This window comes from Scyliorhinus torazame, chromosome 19, assembly GCF_047496885.1.
Source record: "Scyliorhinus torazame isolate Kashiwa2021f chromosome 19, sScyTor2.1, whole genome shotgun sequence".
Lineage (NCBI taxonomy): Eukaryota > Metazoa > Chordata > Chondrichthyes > Carcharhiniformes > Scyliorhinidae > Scyliorhinus > Scyliorhinus torazame.
In genome coordinates this window covers 129,461,672-129,475,532 of record NC_092725.1, presented here as the reverse complement: position 1 = coordinate 129,475,532, position 13,861 = coordinate 129,461,672, and the positions used below count along the sequence as shown (strand labels likewise).

At 48.0% G+C, this 13,861-nt stretch overlaps 1 protein-coding gene across 1 annotated transcript in view; it reads right to left on the bottom strand.

The window, feature by feature from the left end:
* Positions 1-12,481: 12,481 nt before the first annotated feature.
* Positions 12,482-13,861, bottom strand: part of tspan12 (tetraspanin 12) — a 49,530-nt gene continuing 48,150 nt past the window's right edge. Inside the window, exon 8 of the mRNA XM_072485226.1 lies at positions 12,482-13,556. Within this exon, the coding sequence (XP_072341327.1) occupies positions 13,245-13,556 (312 nt within the window). The 3' untranslated portion in view covers positions 12,482-13,244. The remainder of the gene's footprint in view (positions 13,557-13,861) is intronic.

Here is a 13,861-nt window from a genome sequence, read left to right as displayed (position 1 = left end):
ATTGATTTGAGGGATGTGGGGGTTTGTGGTACTGAAGAGAGTGTACAGGTTAGGCCTATACTCTCTAGAGTTTAAAAGAATGAGGGACAATCAAATTGAGGTATACAAGATGATAAATGGTATGGATAAAGTAGACGTGGAGCGGATGCTTCCTCGTGTGGGTCATTCTAAAACGAGAGTTCATAGTCTCAGGATAAGAGGTAGCAAATTTATAACGGAGTTGAGGAGAAACTACTTCTCCTAAAGGGTCGTGAATCTCTGGAATTCGCTAGACGGAGTGCGGTGGATGCTGGGACAGTGAGTAAATTTGAGGAGGAGTCAGACAGTGGTTAAAGGGAAGTGAAATATTTTTTTAAAAGCAAACTGCCCTCAACGAATTGGATAGAAACCTGCTGTTCGTTCTTGGGATGTGGGTGTCGCTGGTTGGGGCAGCATTTGTTGCCCATTTCTAATTGCCCTTGAACTGTGGGCAATGGTTTCATGGTCATCACGAGACTTTTAATTCCAGAATTCTACTGAATTCAAATTTCACCATCTGCCCTGGTGAGTTAGATTGAGTCAGAGATTTCAAGTTTTGAGTTTCCAAATTAGCAACATATATGTAATGTAAGGATGTTAATTAGAGGTGCTCTCTGCGCTACTCTAATTTGCCCTCATGCATCTTCTGGCTTATCCAACATTCACGACTGTTAGAGATAGTTAGTATTCTTTAGCTAACAAGATTTTCGTTTTTACTGTTAAAGACTTGTGGCTCACGGGAATCCCAATTTATTGTTGACTTTAAAGGTCAAAAAATGCAGTCTATTATTTTTCAAATACTACTTTAGACGACTACAGATCTCAAACGTACTTCAGGCTAAGCCACGGTACGTTCTAGATGACAATGCACCATCATTATGCCAACTTTATCGCTCAGGGACATCACGTCGGGCGGAATTCTCCGCCTCGTGCCGCTGGTAGCGACGTTCCCGATGAAGCAGAGAATCCAGCAGTTGTGAAGAAAACAGGATCGGCGTCGGATGCCAATACGTTTCCGATGCTCGAGCTAACCCCCCCCCCCCCCACACTGGGGTCGGGATTGAGGTTCGCGCCCTGCGCCAGCGGGTGGATGCAATTGGTTCACTCAGATCCATTTGCATCCACATCAACTTAACAGGCTGGGCACCATATCCTCCGGGCCCACGTGATTGTCGGGTCCTCTGGCCGGGAATCACTACTGGTCCTGAGAGACGTGGCCCTGATGCGGTTGTCCTCTTTAACTCTCGAAGGGCGTTGCCCCCAAATTCCATCGCGGGGCCACCCTTTCCCCCCTCCACAATACAAGACCTTCCCACCCCACCCCAACAGAAGCCCCCACCACCACCACTAGAGACCCCTAAATAGAAAGCGCCCCCCAGAGACCTCAAAATAAAGAAACCCACAGACCCCCTCCCTCCCCCCCCCAGAAAAGTGACCCCTGTCAGGAGGGAGAGACCCTGTCAGGAAGAGAAAACCAGTCAGCTATGTTTAGACCCCTGGTATCTTTGATCTACAAGCCACTCATTCATTTCTCTTTGATATTGATTTTACTGGTTAGCACTGCTGCCTATGGCGCTGAGGACCCAGGTTCAACCCCAGCTCCATTGTCCATGTGGAGTTTTGCACATTCTCCCCATGTCTGCGTGGGTCTCACCCCCACAACCCAAAGATGTACAGGTTAGGTGGATTGGCCACACTAAATTGCCCCTTAATTGGAAAAAATTAATTGGGTACTCTAAATTTATTTTTATAAAGATATTGGTTTTACTAGGCTGTGATTGGCAGCTTCCACACACCCCAGCTGTCAGCATTGCTTCACTCATTATCCTTCACGGTTGAGTAACTCTAAAGTGCTCCAACCACAATGTTTCCCAACACCGAGCATTGATTGACAGCTCCTGGACCTTCAAACAGGGTTAACTGCTGTTGATGTCCAGCTGACCACTTCAAAATCATTCAATCATGAAGGGAGGTCATTGGAAAGAACTTGATTGGTTTTCTCTTTCCAGGAAATGTCAGGTGCTGCTTCCTGTGTCTGAGCCAGCAGGTGTATTGCCCAGGTGAGTGTTAAAGCAGCAATATTTTTACTACCTGTGTCTGCTCTGCTCGAGGCTGCGGTCTCTCTTCAGGGAGACGGGGGGCGGGGGGGGGCCTTCCTGATAGGGGCTCTTTTTGCGGAGGCTTCCTCAGGGCTCTCTCTTCTGGGGGAGGCGGGGGGGGGGCGGATTCACAACAGGGGTCACTTTTTTCTGGGGTGTTCTGTGAGGGGTCTCCATATTAAGGAAGGATGTCTTTATTTAGGAGGTCTCGGGAGGTACTTATTTAGGAGGTCTTGGTGGGGGTCCATTTCTTGAGGTCTCTATGGAGGAGGCGGGGGTCAGATCATCCCCGTACTGGGGGGTCCCAGAAAAGCTGGGGTTGGGGGGCTGAATTACGTTGTGGGGGGGGGGGGAGGGCTATCTAGCCACAGGACCTTGCTATTGGGCCACCCGCTCAAAATGGTAGTCCGATAGTGGGATTCCCTCGGGAATTCCTCACAATCCTTCGCTTAGCATAAAGGATTGGGAATCGCTTCCTGGTGCAGGTCAGCTCCCTCGGGAGAACAAAGAGCGGGATTCTCCGGTTCTCCAGCCGCCTCTTTGTCGGCAGTGTGCCGAGCTTGCTGGTGGCGGGATTCTATCTTCCCGTCGCTTGTCAATGGGATTTCCCAATGTAACCACCCGATCCCACCGGGAAACAGGGGGCCGTGGGTGCGCTGCCAGTGGGAATTCCAGGCACAAAGTCTCCCAAATGGAGAATTTCCCGCATTGTGTTTAATAATTGGGACAAATCATCTATATATGCTCCACCTGGCCAAATCTCAAGGTCACAATAAGAAAATGTGCCAAATTCTGTGAAAACTTCAGATAACTTCGTTTTGCAGAACCTGGCAAATGGCTCAGTTAATGGGACATGTAAAGAGGCTTCAGTAAGGCTACAGTCAAAACGTACCTTCTTCCTTTAAAACCGACACAAATTCATCCATAACTTATCCAACGTAATTACTAAATAATTATCAGTATTCAGCAATGATTAATTCAAAATGCACCTAGAATGCTAATAGGCCTCCGGCAAGTACCCAAGTTCTGCAAAGGTTTGTTACATTATTAATTCAGGTCATTGAAACAAAACTAAAATCAATGCCCCTTGGCTGCTGTTGATTAAGTTCCCGAGAGCTAAATGAAATGAACATCCAAATTGGCAAAGGCAAGGAAGTCACTTGTGACAGAAAATGTAAGGAGCAGCTCAGTATCACTACCTCAGGCCGAGCTGGTTGAGGCCAAAAGAGTGCAGCTGTTAGAATGGGACTGCGGGAGGTGGTGAGAGAGTCAGCAAGAGGGAAAAATATACATGACCTCATGCTCACCAACCTGCTTCAGCTGCATCTGCCCATGATCAGTAGGAGTGACCATCGCACAGTCCTTGGGGAGACAAAGTCCCGTCTTCACATCGGGTTGTATGGCACGACCACCGTACTAAATGGGATAGACTGCAAACAGATCTAGCAACTCAAGACTGGGCATCCATGAGGCGCAGCAGCAGAATTGTATCCACCACAATCTGCAACCTCATGGCCCGGCATATCCCCCACTCTACCATTACCCACAAGCCAAGGGATCTTTTGTCATTCGTTCATGGGACTTGAGCGTTGTTGGCTGTGCCAGCATTGCTCTTCAGGGGGCAACTAAGAGTCAACCGCATTGCTGTGGATCTGGAGTCACATGTAGGCCAGACCAGGTAAGGATGGCAGATTTCCTTCCCTCAAGGACATTCGTGAACCTGATGGGTTTTTACGACAATTGGCAGTGGTTTCCTTGTCATCATTAGACTTTTAATTCCAGATTTCTTTTTATTGAATTCAAATTTCACCATCTGCAGTGGCGGGTTCGAACCCGGGTCCCCAGAGCATTATAATTATAATAATTATAATCTTTATTATTGTCAGAAGTAGGCTTACATTAACACTGCAATGAAGTTACTGTGAAAAGACCCTAGTTGCCATATTCCGGCGCCTATTCAGGTACATGGAGGAAGAATTCAGAATTCTCAGCTGGTACGGGAATTGAACACGCGCTGCTGGCCTTGTTCTGCATCGCAAGCCAGCTGTCTAGCCCACTGAGCTAAACCAGCTGGGTTTCTGGTTTACTAGTCCAGCGACTGCCACTACTCCACCGCCTCCCCAATGATAATAATATAATCTTTATTATTGTCACAAGTAGGCTTTCACAAAGTTACTGTGAAAATTATCTAGTCGCCACACTCCGGCGCCTGTTCGGGTCAACCCTGGATCAATGAAGCGTGCACGAGAGCATGCCAAAAGCAACATCAGGCATGCCGAAAAATGAGGTGCCAACCTGGAGAAGCTGCAACACAGGATTACTTGTGCGCCAAACAGCATTAGCAGCAAGTAATAGACCGAGCTAAGAAATTCCACAACCAACGGATCAGATTCAGGCTCTGCAGTCCTGCCACATCCAGCCTTGAATGGTGGTGGACAATTAAACAACTGACCAGAGGAGGAGGTTCCAAAAATATCCCCATCCTCCATAAGACCATAAGAAATGAGAACAGGACCAGGCAATCGGGCCCCTCGAGCCTGCTACGTATTTCAATAGGATCATGGCTGATCCAACATTCCTCGCACCCACTTTCCTGCCCTTTCTCCATAACCTTTACTGATCAAGAAGCTATCTATCTCAGTCGAAATATACACAAGGGACTCTTACCCCACAACTCTCGGTGGCAAGAAGTTCCAAAGACTCACAACCCTCTGAGAGAAGAAATTCCTCCTCATCTCAGACTTAAATTAGCACCCCTATATTCTGAGACTCTGCCCTCTGGTCCCAGACTCTCCCATGAGGGGAAACATCTTCTCAGCATTTACCCTCAAGCCACTTACGAATCCTCTATATTTCAATGAGATCACTTCTCATTCTTCTGAATTCCAATGAGTAGAGTCCCAGTCCATTGATAATCTTTATTGTCACAAGTAGGCTTGCAATGAATTTATTGTGAAAAGCCCCTAGTCGCCACATTCCGGCGCCTGTTCAGATACACAGAGGGAGAATTTAGAGTGTCCAATTCACCTAACAGCATGTCTTTCGGGACCTGTGGGAGGAAAGTGGAGCACCCGGAGGAAACCCACGCAGACACGGGGAGAACGTGCAGACTTCGCACAGACAGTGACCCAAGCCGGGAATCGAACCTGGCACCCTGGAGCTCTGAAGCATCAGTGCTACCCACTGTGCTACGATGCCGCCCACATAATAATCTTTATTGTCACAAGTAAGCTTACATTAAAACCGCAATGAAGTTACTGTGAAACGCCCCCAGTCACCATATTCCGGCACCTGTTCGGGTACACGGAGGGAGAATTCAGAATGTCCAATTCACCTCATAGCACATCTTTCGGGACTTGTGGGAGGAAACCGGAGCACCCGGAGGAAACCCACGCAGACACAGGGAGAACATGGAGACTCCACACAGACAGTGACCCAAGCCGGGCATCGAACCTGAGACCCTGGCGCTGTGAAGCAACAGTGCTAACCACTGTACTACCGTGCCGCCGAATGTTTAACCTATTATGACACCCTGGGCTAGTGCGCAGTCAATTCAAGCCCCACAGACGATGGAGTCCCAGCACAAGAGAAATAACCAATCATTTATATGTAGTTTATGAGATCTTTGACCCTTGACCCTGTACAGGCACCAGATTTGTAAGTAAAAGACACAAAAATACTTTTTTTGTAACAATAGAGATAAGACATTATCATAGAATATCGGCCAGCTAATCTATTACTCCTCCCTCCCTTGCCCCCACTTTTACCACCCCACCCTCTTCCCAAACACAGGGCACCATGCCAAAAGTGATGACATTATAGCACGGTGTCCATTTTGAGTGAGTTAAAAGGCACAAGCTGACCATTCCCTGATGGAAGGTTCTCTCACATGGCTGTATCCACCCTGATCGAGACCCTTTTTGTGCAGGTATAGTTATGTCTGAAGGGGAAGATCAGCCGCCTGTCGACCTCCACAATGTGGTTCATCTACAAGGGATGGCCAGGGGATGCCGTATCTAGACAGAGGTCAAGGAATTTGCGTGGGCTTTCTGGCTTCGAGATAGAGGGAAACCAGTCAAGGGAAAGTTTAAATAAATTCTCAAATGTATTCATTGTCAGAGGCAAAGAGAGGTGGAGAATGCAGGCTGCAGACAACCCTACATTGTTCATAGCTTGAATACGAATGAGGAGAAGAAGGACCCCCAGCTGATTGATGCAGGTTCAGGATGTGCAGCTGCGTGAGCAGCAAGAGAGAGCGAGGCCCCAAGAATTCCAAGATGCTCCTGAAAGAGGGGCAAATTCAATGAAAATCAGTGGCCCGATTGAAAATGGAAAATACTGCTCATATATGGAGATTAGCGAAATGCTGCAGGCACCTATGATTGTCCAAGAATGTGGTAGCTCACACTTGCCATTTCCTCCATGAAGAACTAATGTTGCAAGAATTTGGAGGGCATCATATGCGGGTGGTTTTGAAGATGACAGTCGTAATTACCTTTTTTTCCGGTGGGTTCTTCCAGGACCGTTTGTAGAATCTTCCAGTCAGTGACACAAATACATAAGGGAGGTGACCGATGTCTTTACAATAGATTTCATAGAATCATAGAATTTACAGTGCAGAAGGAGGCCATTCGGCCCATCGAGTCTGCACCAGCTCTTGGAAAGAGCACCCTCCCCAAGCCCACATCTCCACCCTATCCCCATAACCCAGTAACCCCGCCCAAGATGAAGGGCAATTTTGGACACAAAGGGCAATTTATCATGGCCAATCCACCTAACCTGCACATCTTTGGACTGTGGGAGGAAACCGGAGTACCCGGAGGAAACCCACGCACACACGGGGAGAATGTGCAGACTCCACACAGACAGTGACCCAAGCTGGGAGTTGAACCTGGGACCCTGGAGCTGTGAAGCAACTGTGCTAACCACAATGCGACCGTGCTGCCCCAGTGTGTACAGTTCCGCAATGATGCTGGAAGCCAGGTTACCAGAGCTGGTGGTTCTCAATGATATGTGGTTTCCCGCAAGTGCAGGACACCGTCAACTGCACATGTGTGGCCTTGAGAGCCCCTTGGCAGCAGCCAGTAAGATTCATCAATCATGATCCCAGAACATAGATCCTGTACCCAAGGAGCTCTCACAATTCTTAAATACTGATGCCCTCACAGGTGTCACGGACCTTTGCAGGACCTTGTCACTTACGGGGCTGTCTCCTCAGGCTCCACGGAAGACCTGGTTCACGACACCCTTTTGCCATCAACATAGAGATTACAATGCTGCACATTCCACCACCAGGTCCTTGACAGAGCAGGCCATTGGCCTGCTGAAGATCTGTTTCCGATGGTTAACTCTCCAATACCCAGTGCAGAGTGTGTCATGCATCATCGTTGTCCTGTACAATGTGGTTGCCTGAGGGAGAAATGGAGGAATAAGACTTCTTCTGGGAGGAGGATGAATCTGAAGAGGGCAAGACATAGACGAGCCGCATGCAGAGGCTGTCGCAAGGGAACCATGTGGAAGATATGTCCGTGACACCCTGATAACTAAAGGATTCTAGGGGGCGTGAAAGTGCAGGCAAATCCTCAGAATTGTTAGTTTATTTTACCTTCGTTGCCTGGAAGGCCCCATCACCTTCAACCTCAACAAGAAATTCACTCAAAAATTCAATAATGGTTATGGAAATACCAATACTCACTATCTGCCCTAATGATGGGATCATTCTTAGAAGGGTTTAAACCATGGTCAACTGAATAGTCTTGGCAACACACGGCCATTTTAATTTTGTAAGACCGTGAGAAAAGGATACATTGCTACAGGAGTGATTCCACGCACAAATAGGGATATGGTATATTAAAACAAACTTTATTACTAACCTAGTATTAAAATCTTTCACATCACACCTTAATATAGCTTACAATTACCCCTTAAACAATACCACTCAATACCCTTAATTGCTATCTTTATTCCTACTTAACAACAAGAAAATAAACCATCTCAGCTCCCAATCCACCTTAAATACATAAGGCACAGCGGAATACTTGCTCTACAGAGATATTCTTTTGAGAAAGAGATCTCTTGACACTATTTTATTTGAATTTATTTCAAAACATGACCTCAGCAGTCAAACACACTCTAACCCATGCTTTTAACCCTTACTTCACCAAATACTTGCAGTACAATACAGCTGAAATTCCTACATTCATCACAGTTTGCATTGTCCTCACCGAGTGTGCCTCACCGGGACAATGTTTGGCCGAGGGGCATGGGATCCTGAAATCACTGAAACCTGTCAAGCCTCTGCCCGAGGTGATCTTGAGCAGCCATTATTGACCCAACAGCCAATAATATTTTGCTGCATGGACCGTTCGAGGCCTTAAGAGAGTTGCATTTGCATCATATTGAGAGCTTCACTCTCAAGACTGTACAGTTCACAGTGCCATTGCTGTCTATATATCCAAAGTCAATTGGAGCCCTGTCATGCAATGCATTCCATATCGAGTGGCATGTCCTTCCCCAAGGGGCATGTAAAACTTTGCTAAGGAGCCATGCAGATCTATATAAAGTTTGTGGGAGATCAGGAAATGGCTCCATCAAGACGAACACACACCTCTTAAATCGTATGCTCTACACACTCTTGTAGTCAAGTTTACAGTACTCATTCGACTCTTACTTGGTTAGTTCTGCATCACGTGTGCAGAGAATGCGAAATCACAAAGGAGGGTCATTCAGCAGTAAAAGTGGACATGGTGTCTTCCTGCAGAGGGATGGTACAGCTCTCAGAATCAGTTTTTCACAGAGTAAACCCCCACCATTCCAAATGGCACATTGGACCCACAAATCCAAAGTAAGTCGCGACTCGTGCTATCCCACAAACAACGGACAGTAACACAGCAGCAGCAGTTAAATTAATAATCTCGATGAGCACTTCTCCCGAGGCCAAAGCATGAGCTGTGACACTTGGCTGACAGGTGTATTGCCCTCGCAGCACTGTCACAAATGATGTGCATTGGCCGATGTGGATTTGCAGGTCTCTCACAATGCTGAAAACGTGCAAATCTATGAAACTGAAGTTTCTGATGGGACGACATTGAGGGGGCTAACATTCTGGACCCTTAAATGACTGCACAAAACATTGAAGCAAATTGAATAGAAATGGAATTCATGCGACTTGGGATAGACAGATTCGACATAGTGAAGACTATGAGTGAACAGCTGTACACTCCGCCAGTGCGCAGTCAATACGTCTTCAGTTCTCTGATGCTACTGATACACGTGGATGAGCCATACCCAACCTTTTCCTTTGTGCAGACTACAGATCATCGTCAAAAGCTGCTGCAAGCCACAATGTACACAAACAATATTTTTACATAGACCATGGCTGCCGAGAGTCAAACTTATATATCAACAGGTGTTAAAGAAGAAGTTATTTTTAATAGTTTATGATGCAGCACGGTAGCACAAGTGGCTAGCACTGTGGCTTCGCAGCGCCAGGGTCCCAGGTTCGATTCCCCGCTGGGTCACTGTCTGTGTGGAGTCTGCACGTTCTCCCCGTGTCTGCGTGGGTTTCCTCCGGGTGCTCCGGTTTCCTGCCACAGTCCAAAGACGTGCAGTTTAGGTGGATTGGCCATGATAAATTGCCCTCAGTGACCAAAAAGGTTAGGAGGGGTTATTGGGCTACGGGGATAGGGTGGAAGTGAGGGCTTCAGTGGGTCGGTGCAGACTCGATGGGCCGAATGGCCACCTTCTGCACTGTATGTTCTACGCACACTCATAGATACATTGTGGATTATATTACAAGGATGTTTTGAAGCAAATTACATTGCGATAATGATGTAAAATCGATTATCATACATACAAAGTTCATATAATTGTATTTTATTTTCCCTGGAGCACATGCAGTACTCTCGCAGACCACCTGTCGCTCGCGGACCACGGGTTGGGAACCACTGATCTAGATGCAGCCCCGGCATCTACAGCTGAAGTGGAGGCAGCCTGCTGACAGCCATGCCCTGTTGGCTGTGATGACTTTGGCAGGCATCCTCTGGTGGGCAAAGGCCTTCGGGCCCTCACGTGCTAAGGGTCTCCTGATCAGGTGTCGGTGCAGCCACCTCAGGGTGATCTGCTGGAGTTGATGAGGTCACTATGGAGGAGGAAATTTGGCGCAGCAGGGCACCCTTGGAGTCTCCTGGGTGGACACTCCTGGGGTGCCCGGCTGATGTTCCTTCGGGTGCCCAATGGCCCCTCCCTGACGCCTTGAGGAGAAGAGGCACCTGGCGAGGGAGGTTGAGGCGCACCGCTCGTCTCATCCAGCTACTGCTGAAAAGCCCCACCATCTAGCGAGGCTGGGGAGGTTTAAGCAGAAACTGATGGACCTCGGTCTCCAAGGTGACTGCCACCCTTCTCGCAGAAACTTTGACGAAACTGCGACTGCCGACAGAACGTGGCTAGACTCCTCCATTTCTCAATCCAGTCTGCAGAAGGCCTCTGCTTGATGTTCCCCGACTGTCGCGACATCTCCCAGGGCCAAACCCAGAGGCTCATCATCGGACATGGACTCAGTGGGGGCCCGGTCTCCAGCAGACCTCCGAATGTCAAAGAGCCTCGGTTGTCACTGCCCCTACCTGTTGTGGAACCATGTCCGTGAGGTCATCACCAGATTGTGAACCCGAGCCTACTCTAGAATTAGGACCCATCCAGGTGCGTGTATCTGCGCTGGTGAGGGTGCAGGTGAATTCTGTGATGGTGCTTCCTGTGAGGATACTGTAACTTCCTTTGCCTTCCACCAGGCACAATCTCTCCCCCGTGTCCTACAAATAGGAACAAAGGACTTATGAGCAGGGGTAGACCATTCAGCCCTTCAAGCCCGATCTACCAATTGGTAAGGTCTCGGTTGCTCTGGTTGTGTCTCATCTTCACTTTGCCGTCTGTCTCCCATCACCCTGGACTTTCTTGTCGGCCTGTTCCTCAACATGTGAGAGGGGACGGATTTCCGAGATGCTACCTCAGCTTCTTGCCATGCCCTCTCTTGGTATCAACTATCTTGCTCGGCGGAAAGACAAAAGGATTGACTGAGGTCCTCGACATGCCCGTCGATTGTACCCAGAAGGTAATCACAGGGCGATTTGGAGTCTGCACTTTCTGTTCATGAGAATCACAGCATGGGTGCAAAATGCGATTCTCTCCAGCATGATTGGGATTTGCAATTCTCTCCCCCCCCCCCCCCCCCCCCCCCACACCAACCCAGTGTAGTGTGACTTGTGCCACGGAGCCTGGGAACCTCACTTCAATACATTGGCATGTCATTAGTGAGCACGCTCTCCAGACCTTCCCCCTCACGGAATATTCACCAGGTTACAAAAGCGTGAACCTCACGGCTTCACTTCCAAGGGAAATATTGGAGGTGAACGCTTAGGCAGCCATGAATCTCTAGGGTCTTCACTGCTTCAGGTGCACCGGAGAGGACATGGGGGACTCAGATAAGTTCAACTCGGGGTCAGGGCCGGGGTGGGGGTGGGATGTCGCTAGCAGATCTTACATTCTATTCACTTTGGGGTGCCTCTTGCTTCAAGGGGGCCTGGAGGTTGGCATTCTGGCATCGCTTCCTGTGCACTCCTTGCAGGACTTAACCACAGCTGAGGGAGTTCCTGTCTTTAGTGGGAGCTGGGAAGTGAGTGGGAGGAGGGGGTCAGCACTTGGGGTGACTGAGAGTCTTGGGTGGGGTCCCAATAGGGGCCAGACAGCAAGAGCAGAGAAAAGGACTCAGGAATGGGTTGCATCACTGGGAAGCACGACTGAACTGTGAGTAGAATCTCACACTCAGGCAGCTCTGTGAGGGAAAAGGGATTAAACTCGATGGATTTGCAATTCCACTTTTCTGTTGGGCTATGAAATGGGAGAATGAGGGTGCCCTCTAGGTTTGTGCTTGTCACGCTAATTGCAGGCTTCACTCTGATCAGCTTTACCGCAGGCAGTCATTTGCATGATAATCTGACCTGCAGTGAAAGAATGTCTGCCCAGGTGCCGTTTAAACATGTTGCCAGGACCAGGGAGGCCATCAGGCAACGGCAGGCAGCCAGTCTCCTGCCCACCCCACCGTGAGATTCACCGATGCAAAATTAATGAAGCGAAAAGCTGAAGATTATGCGTGTGTAGCCATCCTGCCACCCAACGGGAATCAATCCAACTTCGCCGACTGCCAGTGGATTTAATTTCCAGAACGGAAAAGTCCCCACTGTAAAACACTGGAAACCTTTTTGATGCAATAGCTTGCAATGTTTAGAATACAATTACTGAGGCACACCAGTCCATAAATAACAGAATGTAATCATAAATGGGATTTTTGTAATCGTACAATAAACAGGCCATTTGTACATCTGTAGTTTTAATAGATGATGAAGATTTGCGACATGCGGTGTCAGAAAGATTACAAGGGATCTAATTCCAAACACCAATTTTCGAAAAGGCAATTACTATGCAAACCAGTACATAACACAAAACGGTACATCATTTAAAACAATTACACCAATAGCTCGTTAACACAGAATGTAAACAAATTAAAGTTAACGGGTTTGTTTGATTCTATATTTCGGAAAGATTTTCGAAGCTTTTCTGGCAAAGATTATTGCCAACCCAAAGCTCCTGATCTACAATAAACAGCATCAGTGTTCCACAACAACTGCCAGAAGAAGTATATTTCATTAAGGCACTTGTCCATTGGCCAGAGTGTTACTGATAAAAGATGCTCAGGACTCCCACTGCCATTTGCCTGCCTTGGTTTTTAAAGTGGGTTAAACAGTAGGCGCCAGGGAACCAAATGGTCCTGAAATGAAAGTCCACGTCGAAGATATGAAGAAGTCTCCAATGATGGTCCAAGAGGGACTCGCACTGGAGGAACTTCAGGGCTCTCTAATGCAACAATGGAAAAGTGCCTTAATCAAAGTAAACCCTTTCCCAGTTACCCTCACTGAAAAGTTTCTTTCTTGCGCTCCCATCCGTTTGTTTGGGGTGATGCTGGTCATGCAGACTTGAAAAGTTCTCTTGAAACTTTATGGGCGACATTTGTGTGCAAAGGGTAAAAGGGAATTTTGTGCAAAGTTTGCAGCGTCCTGCTGATGTGATCAACTCCAGCTACAATTCCTCTATTTCGAAAGGCGTGCAGAAGTTGTGAGGTGCACCTGCCTGCCTCAGCTCACAGGTCTTTGGGACATACTTCGTCAGTTCTTCTGAATGACAGGCCAGGCGTTGGGAACTTGGCCTTTTTTGGCCCGATATCCTTTGACCGGTCCTTGGTTCTTTTTTGTCATAGTATAAAGCCCAAAGCAACGTAATGGTGAGAATCATGGCCAGCAGCTGTGCTACTCCGATGGAAATCCCCAGAAACCTCAACACTTGTAATTGTTTGGTGCCACGCAAGAAATTGTACATTTTCTGCCCGCAGCCCTGTAGCAAAAACAAAAGGTGGTACATTGAATAACCAGATAACAATCCTGTGTTAAATACATGGTTTTCCCCCCTCCCACTATAACGCACTCTGATGTGCGATGCACTGTGTTCTGCATCAACAGACAGTAGCATTTTCTGAGACCTCGGGCGGGATTCTCCGTTGCCCCACGCCAATTTCATAATCGGCGATCGGGTGGAGAATCGATTCCGCCTCCAGAATCAGGGCCGGCGCCGGTTTGATGCCGATTTGTGATTCCCCGCCCCAAACCAGCGTCATCATGACGTGCGCCGCGTGCAGTCGC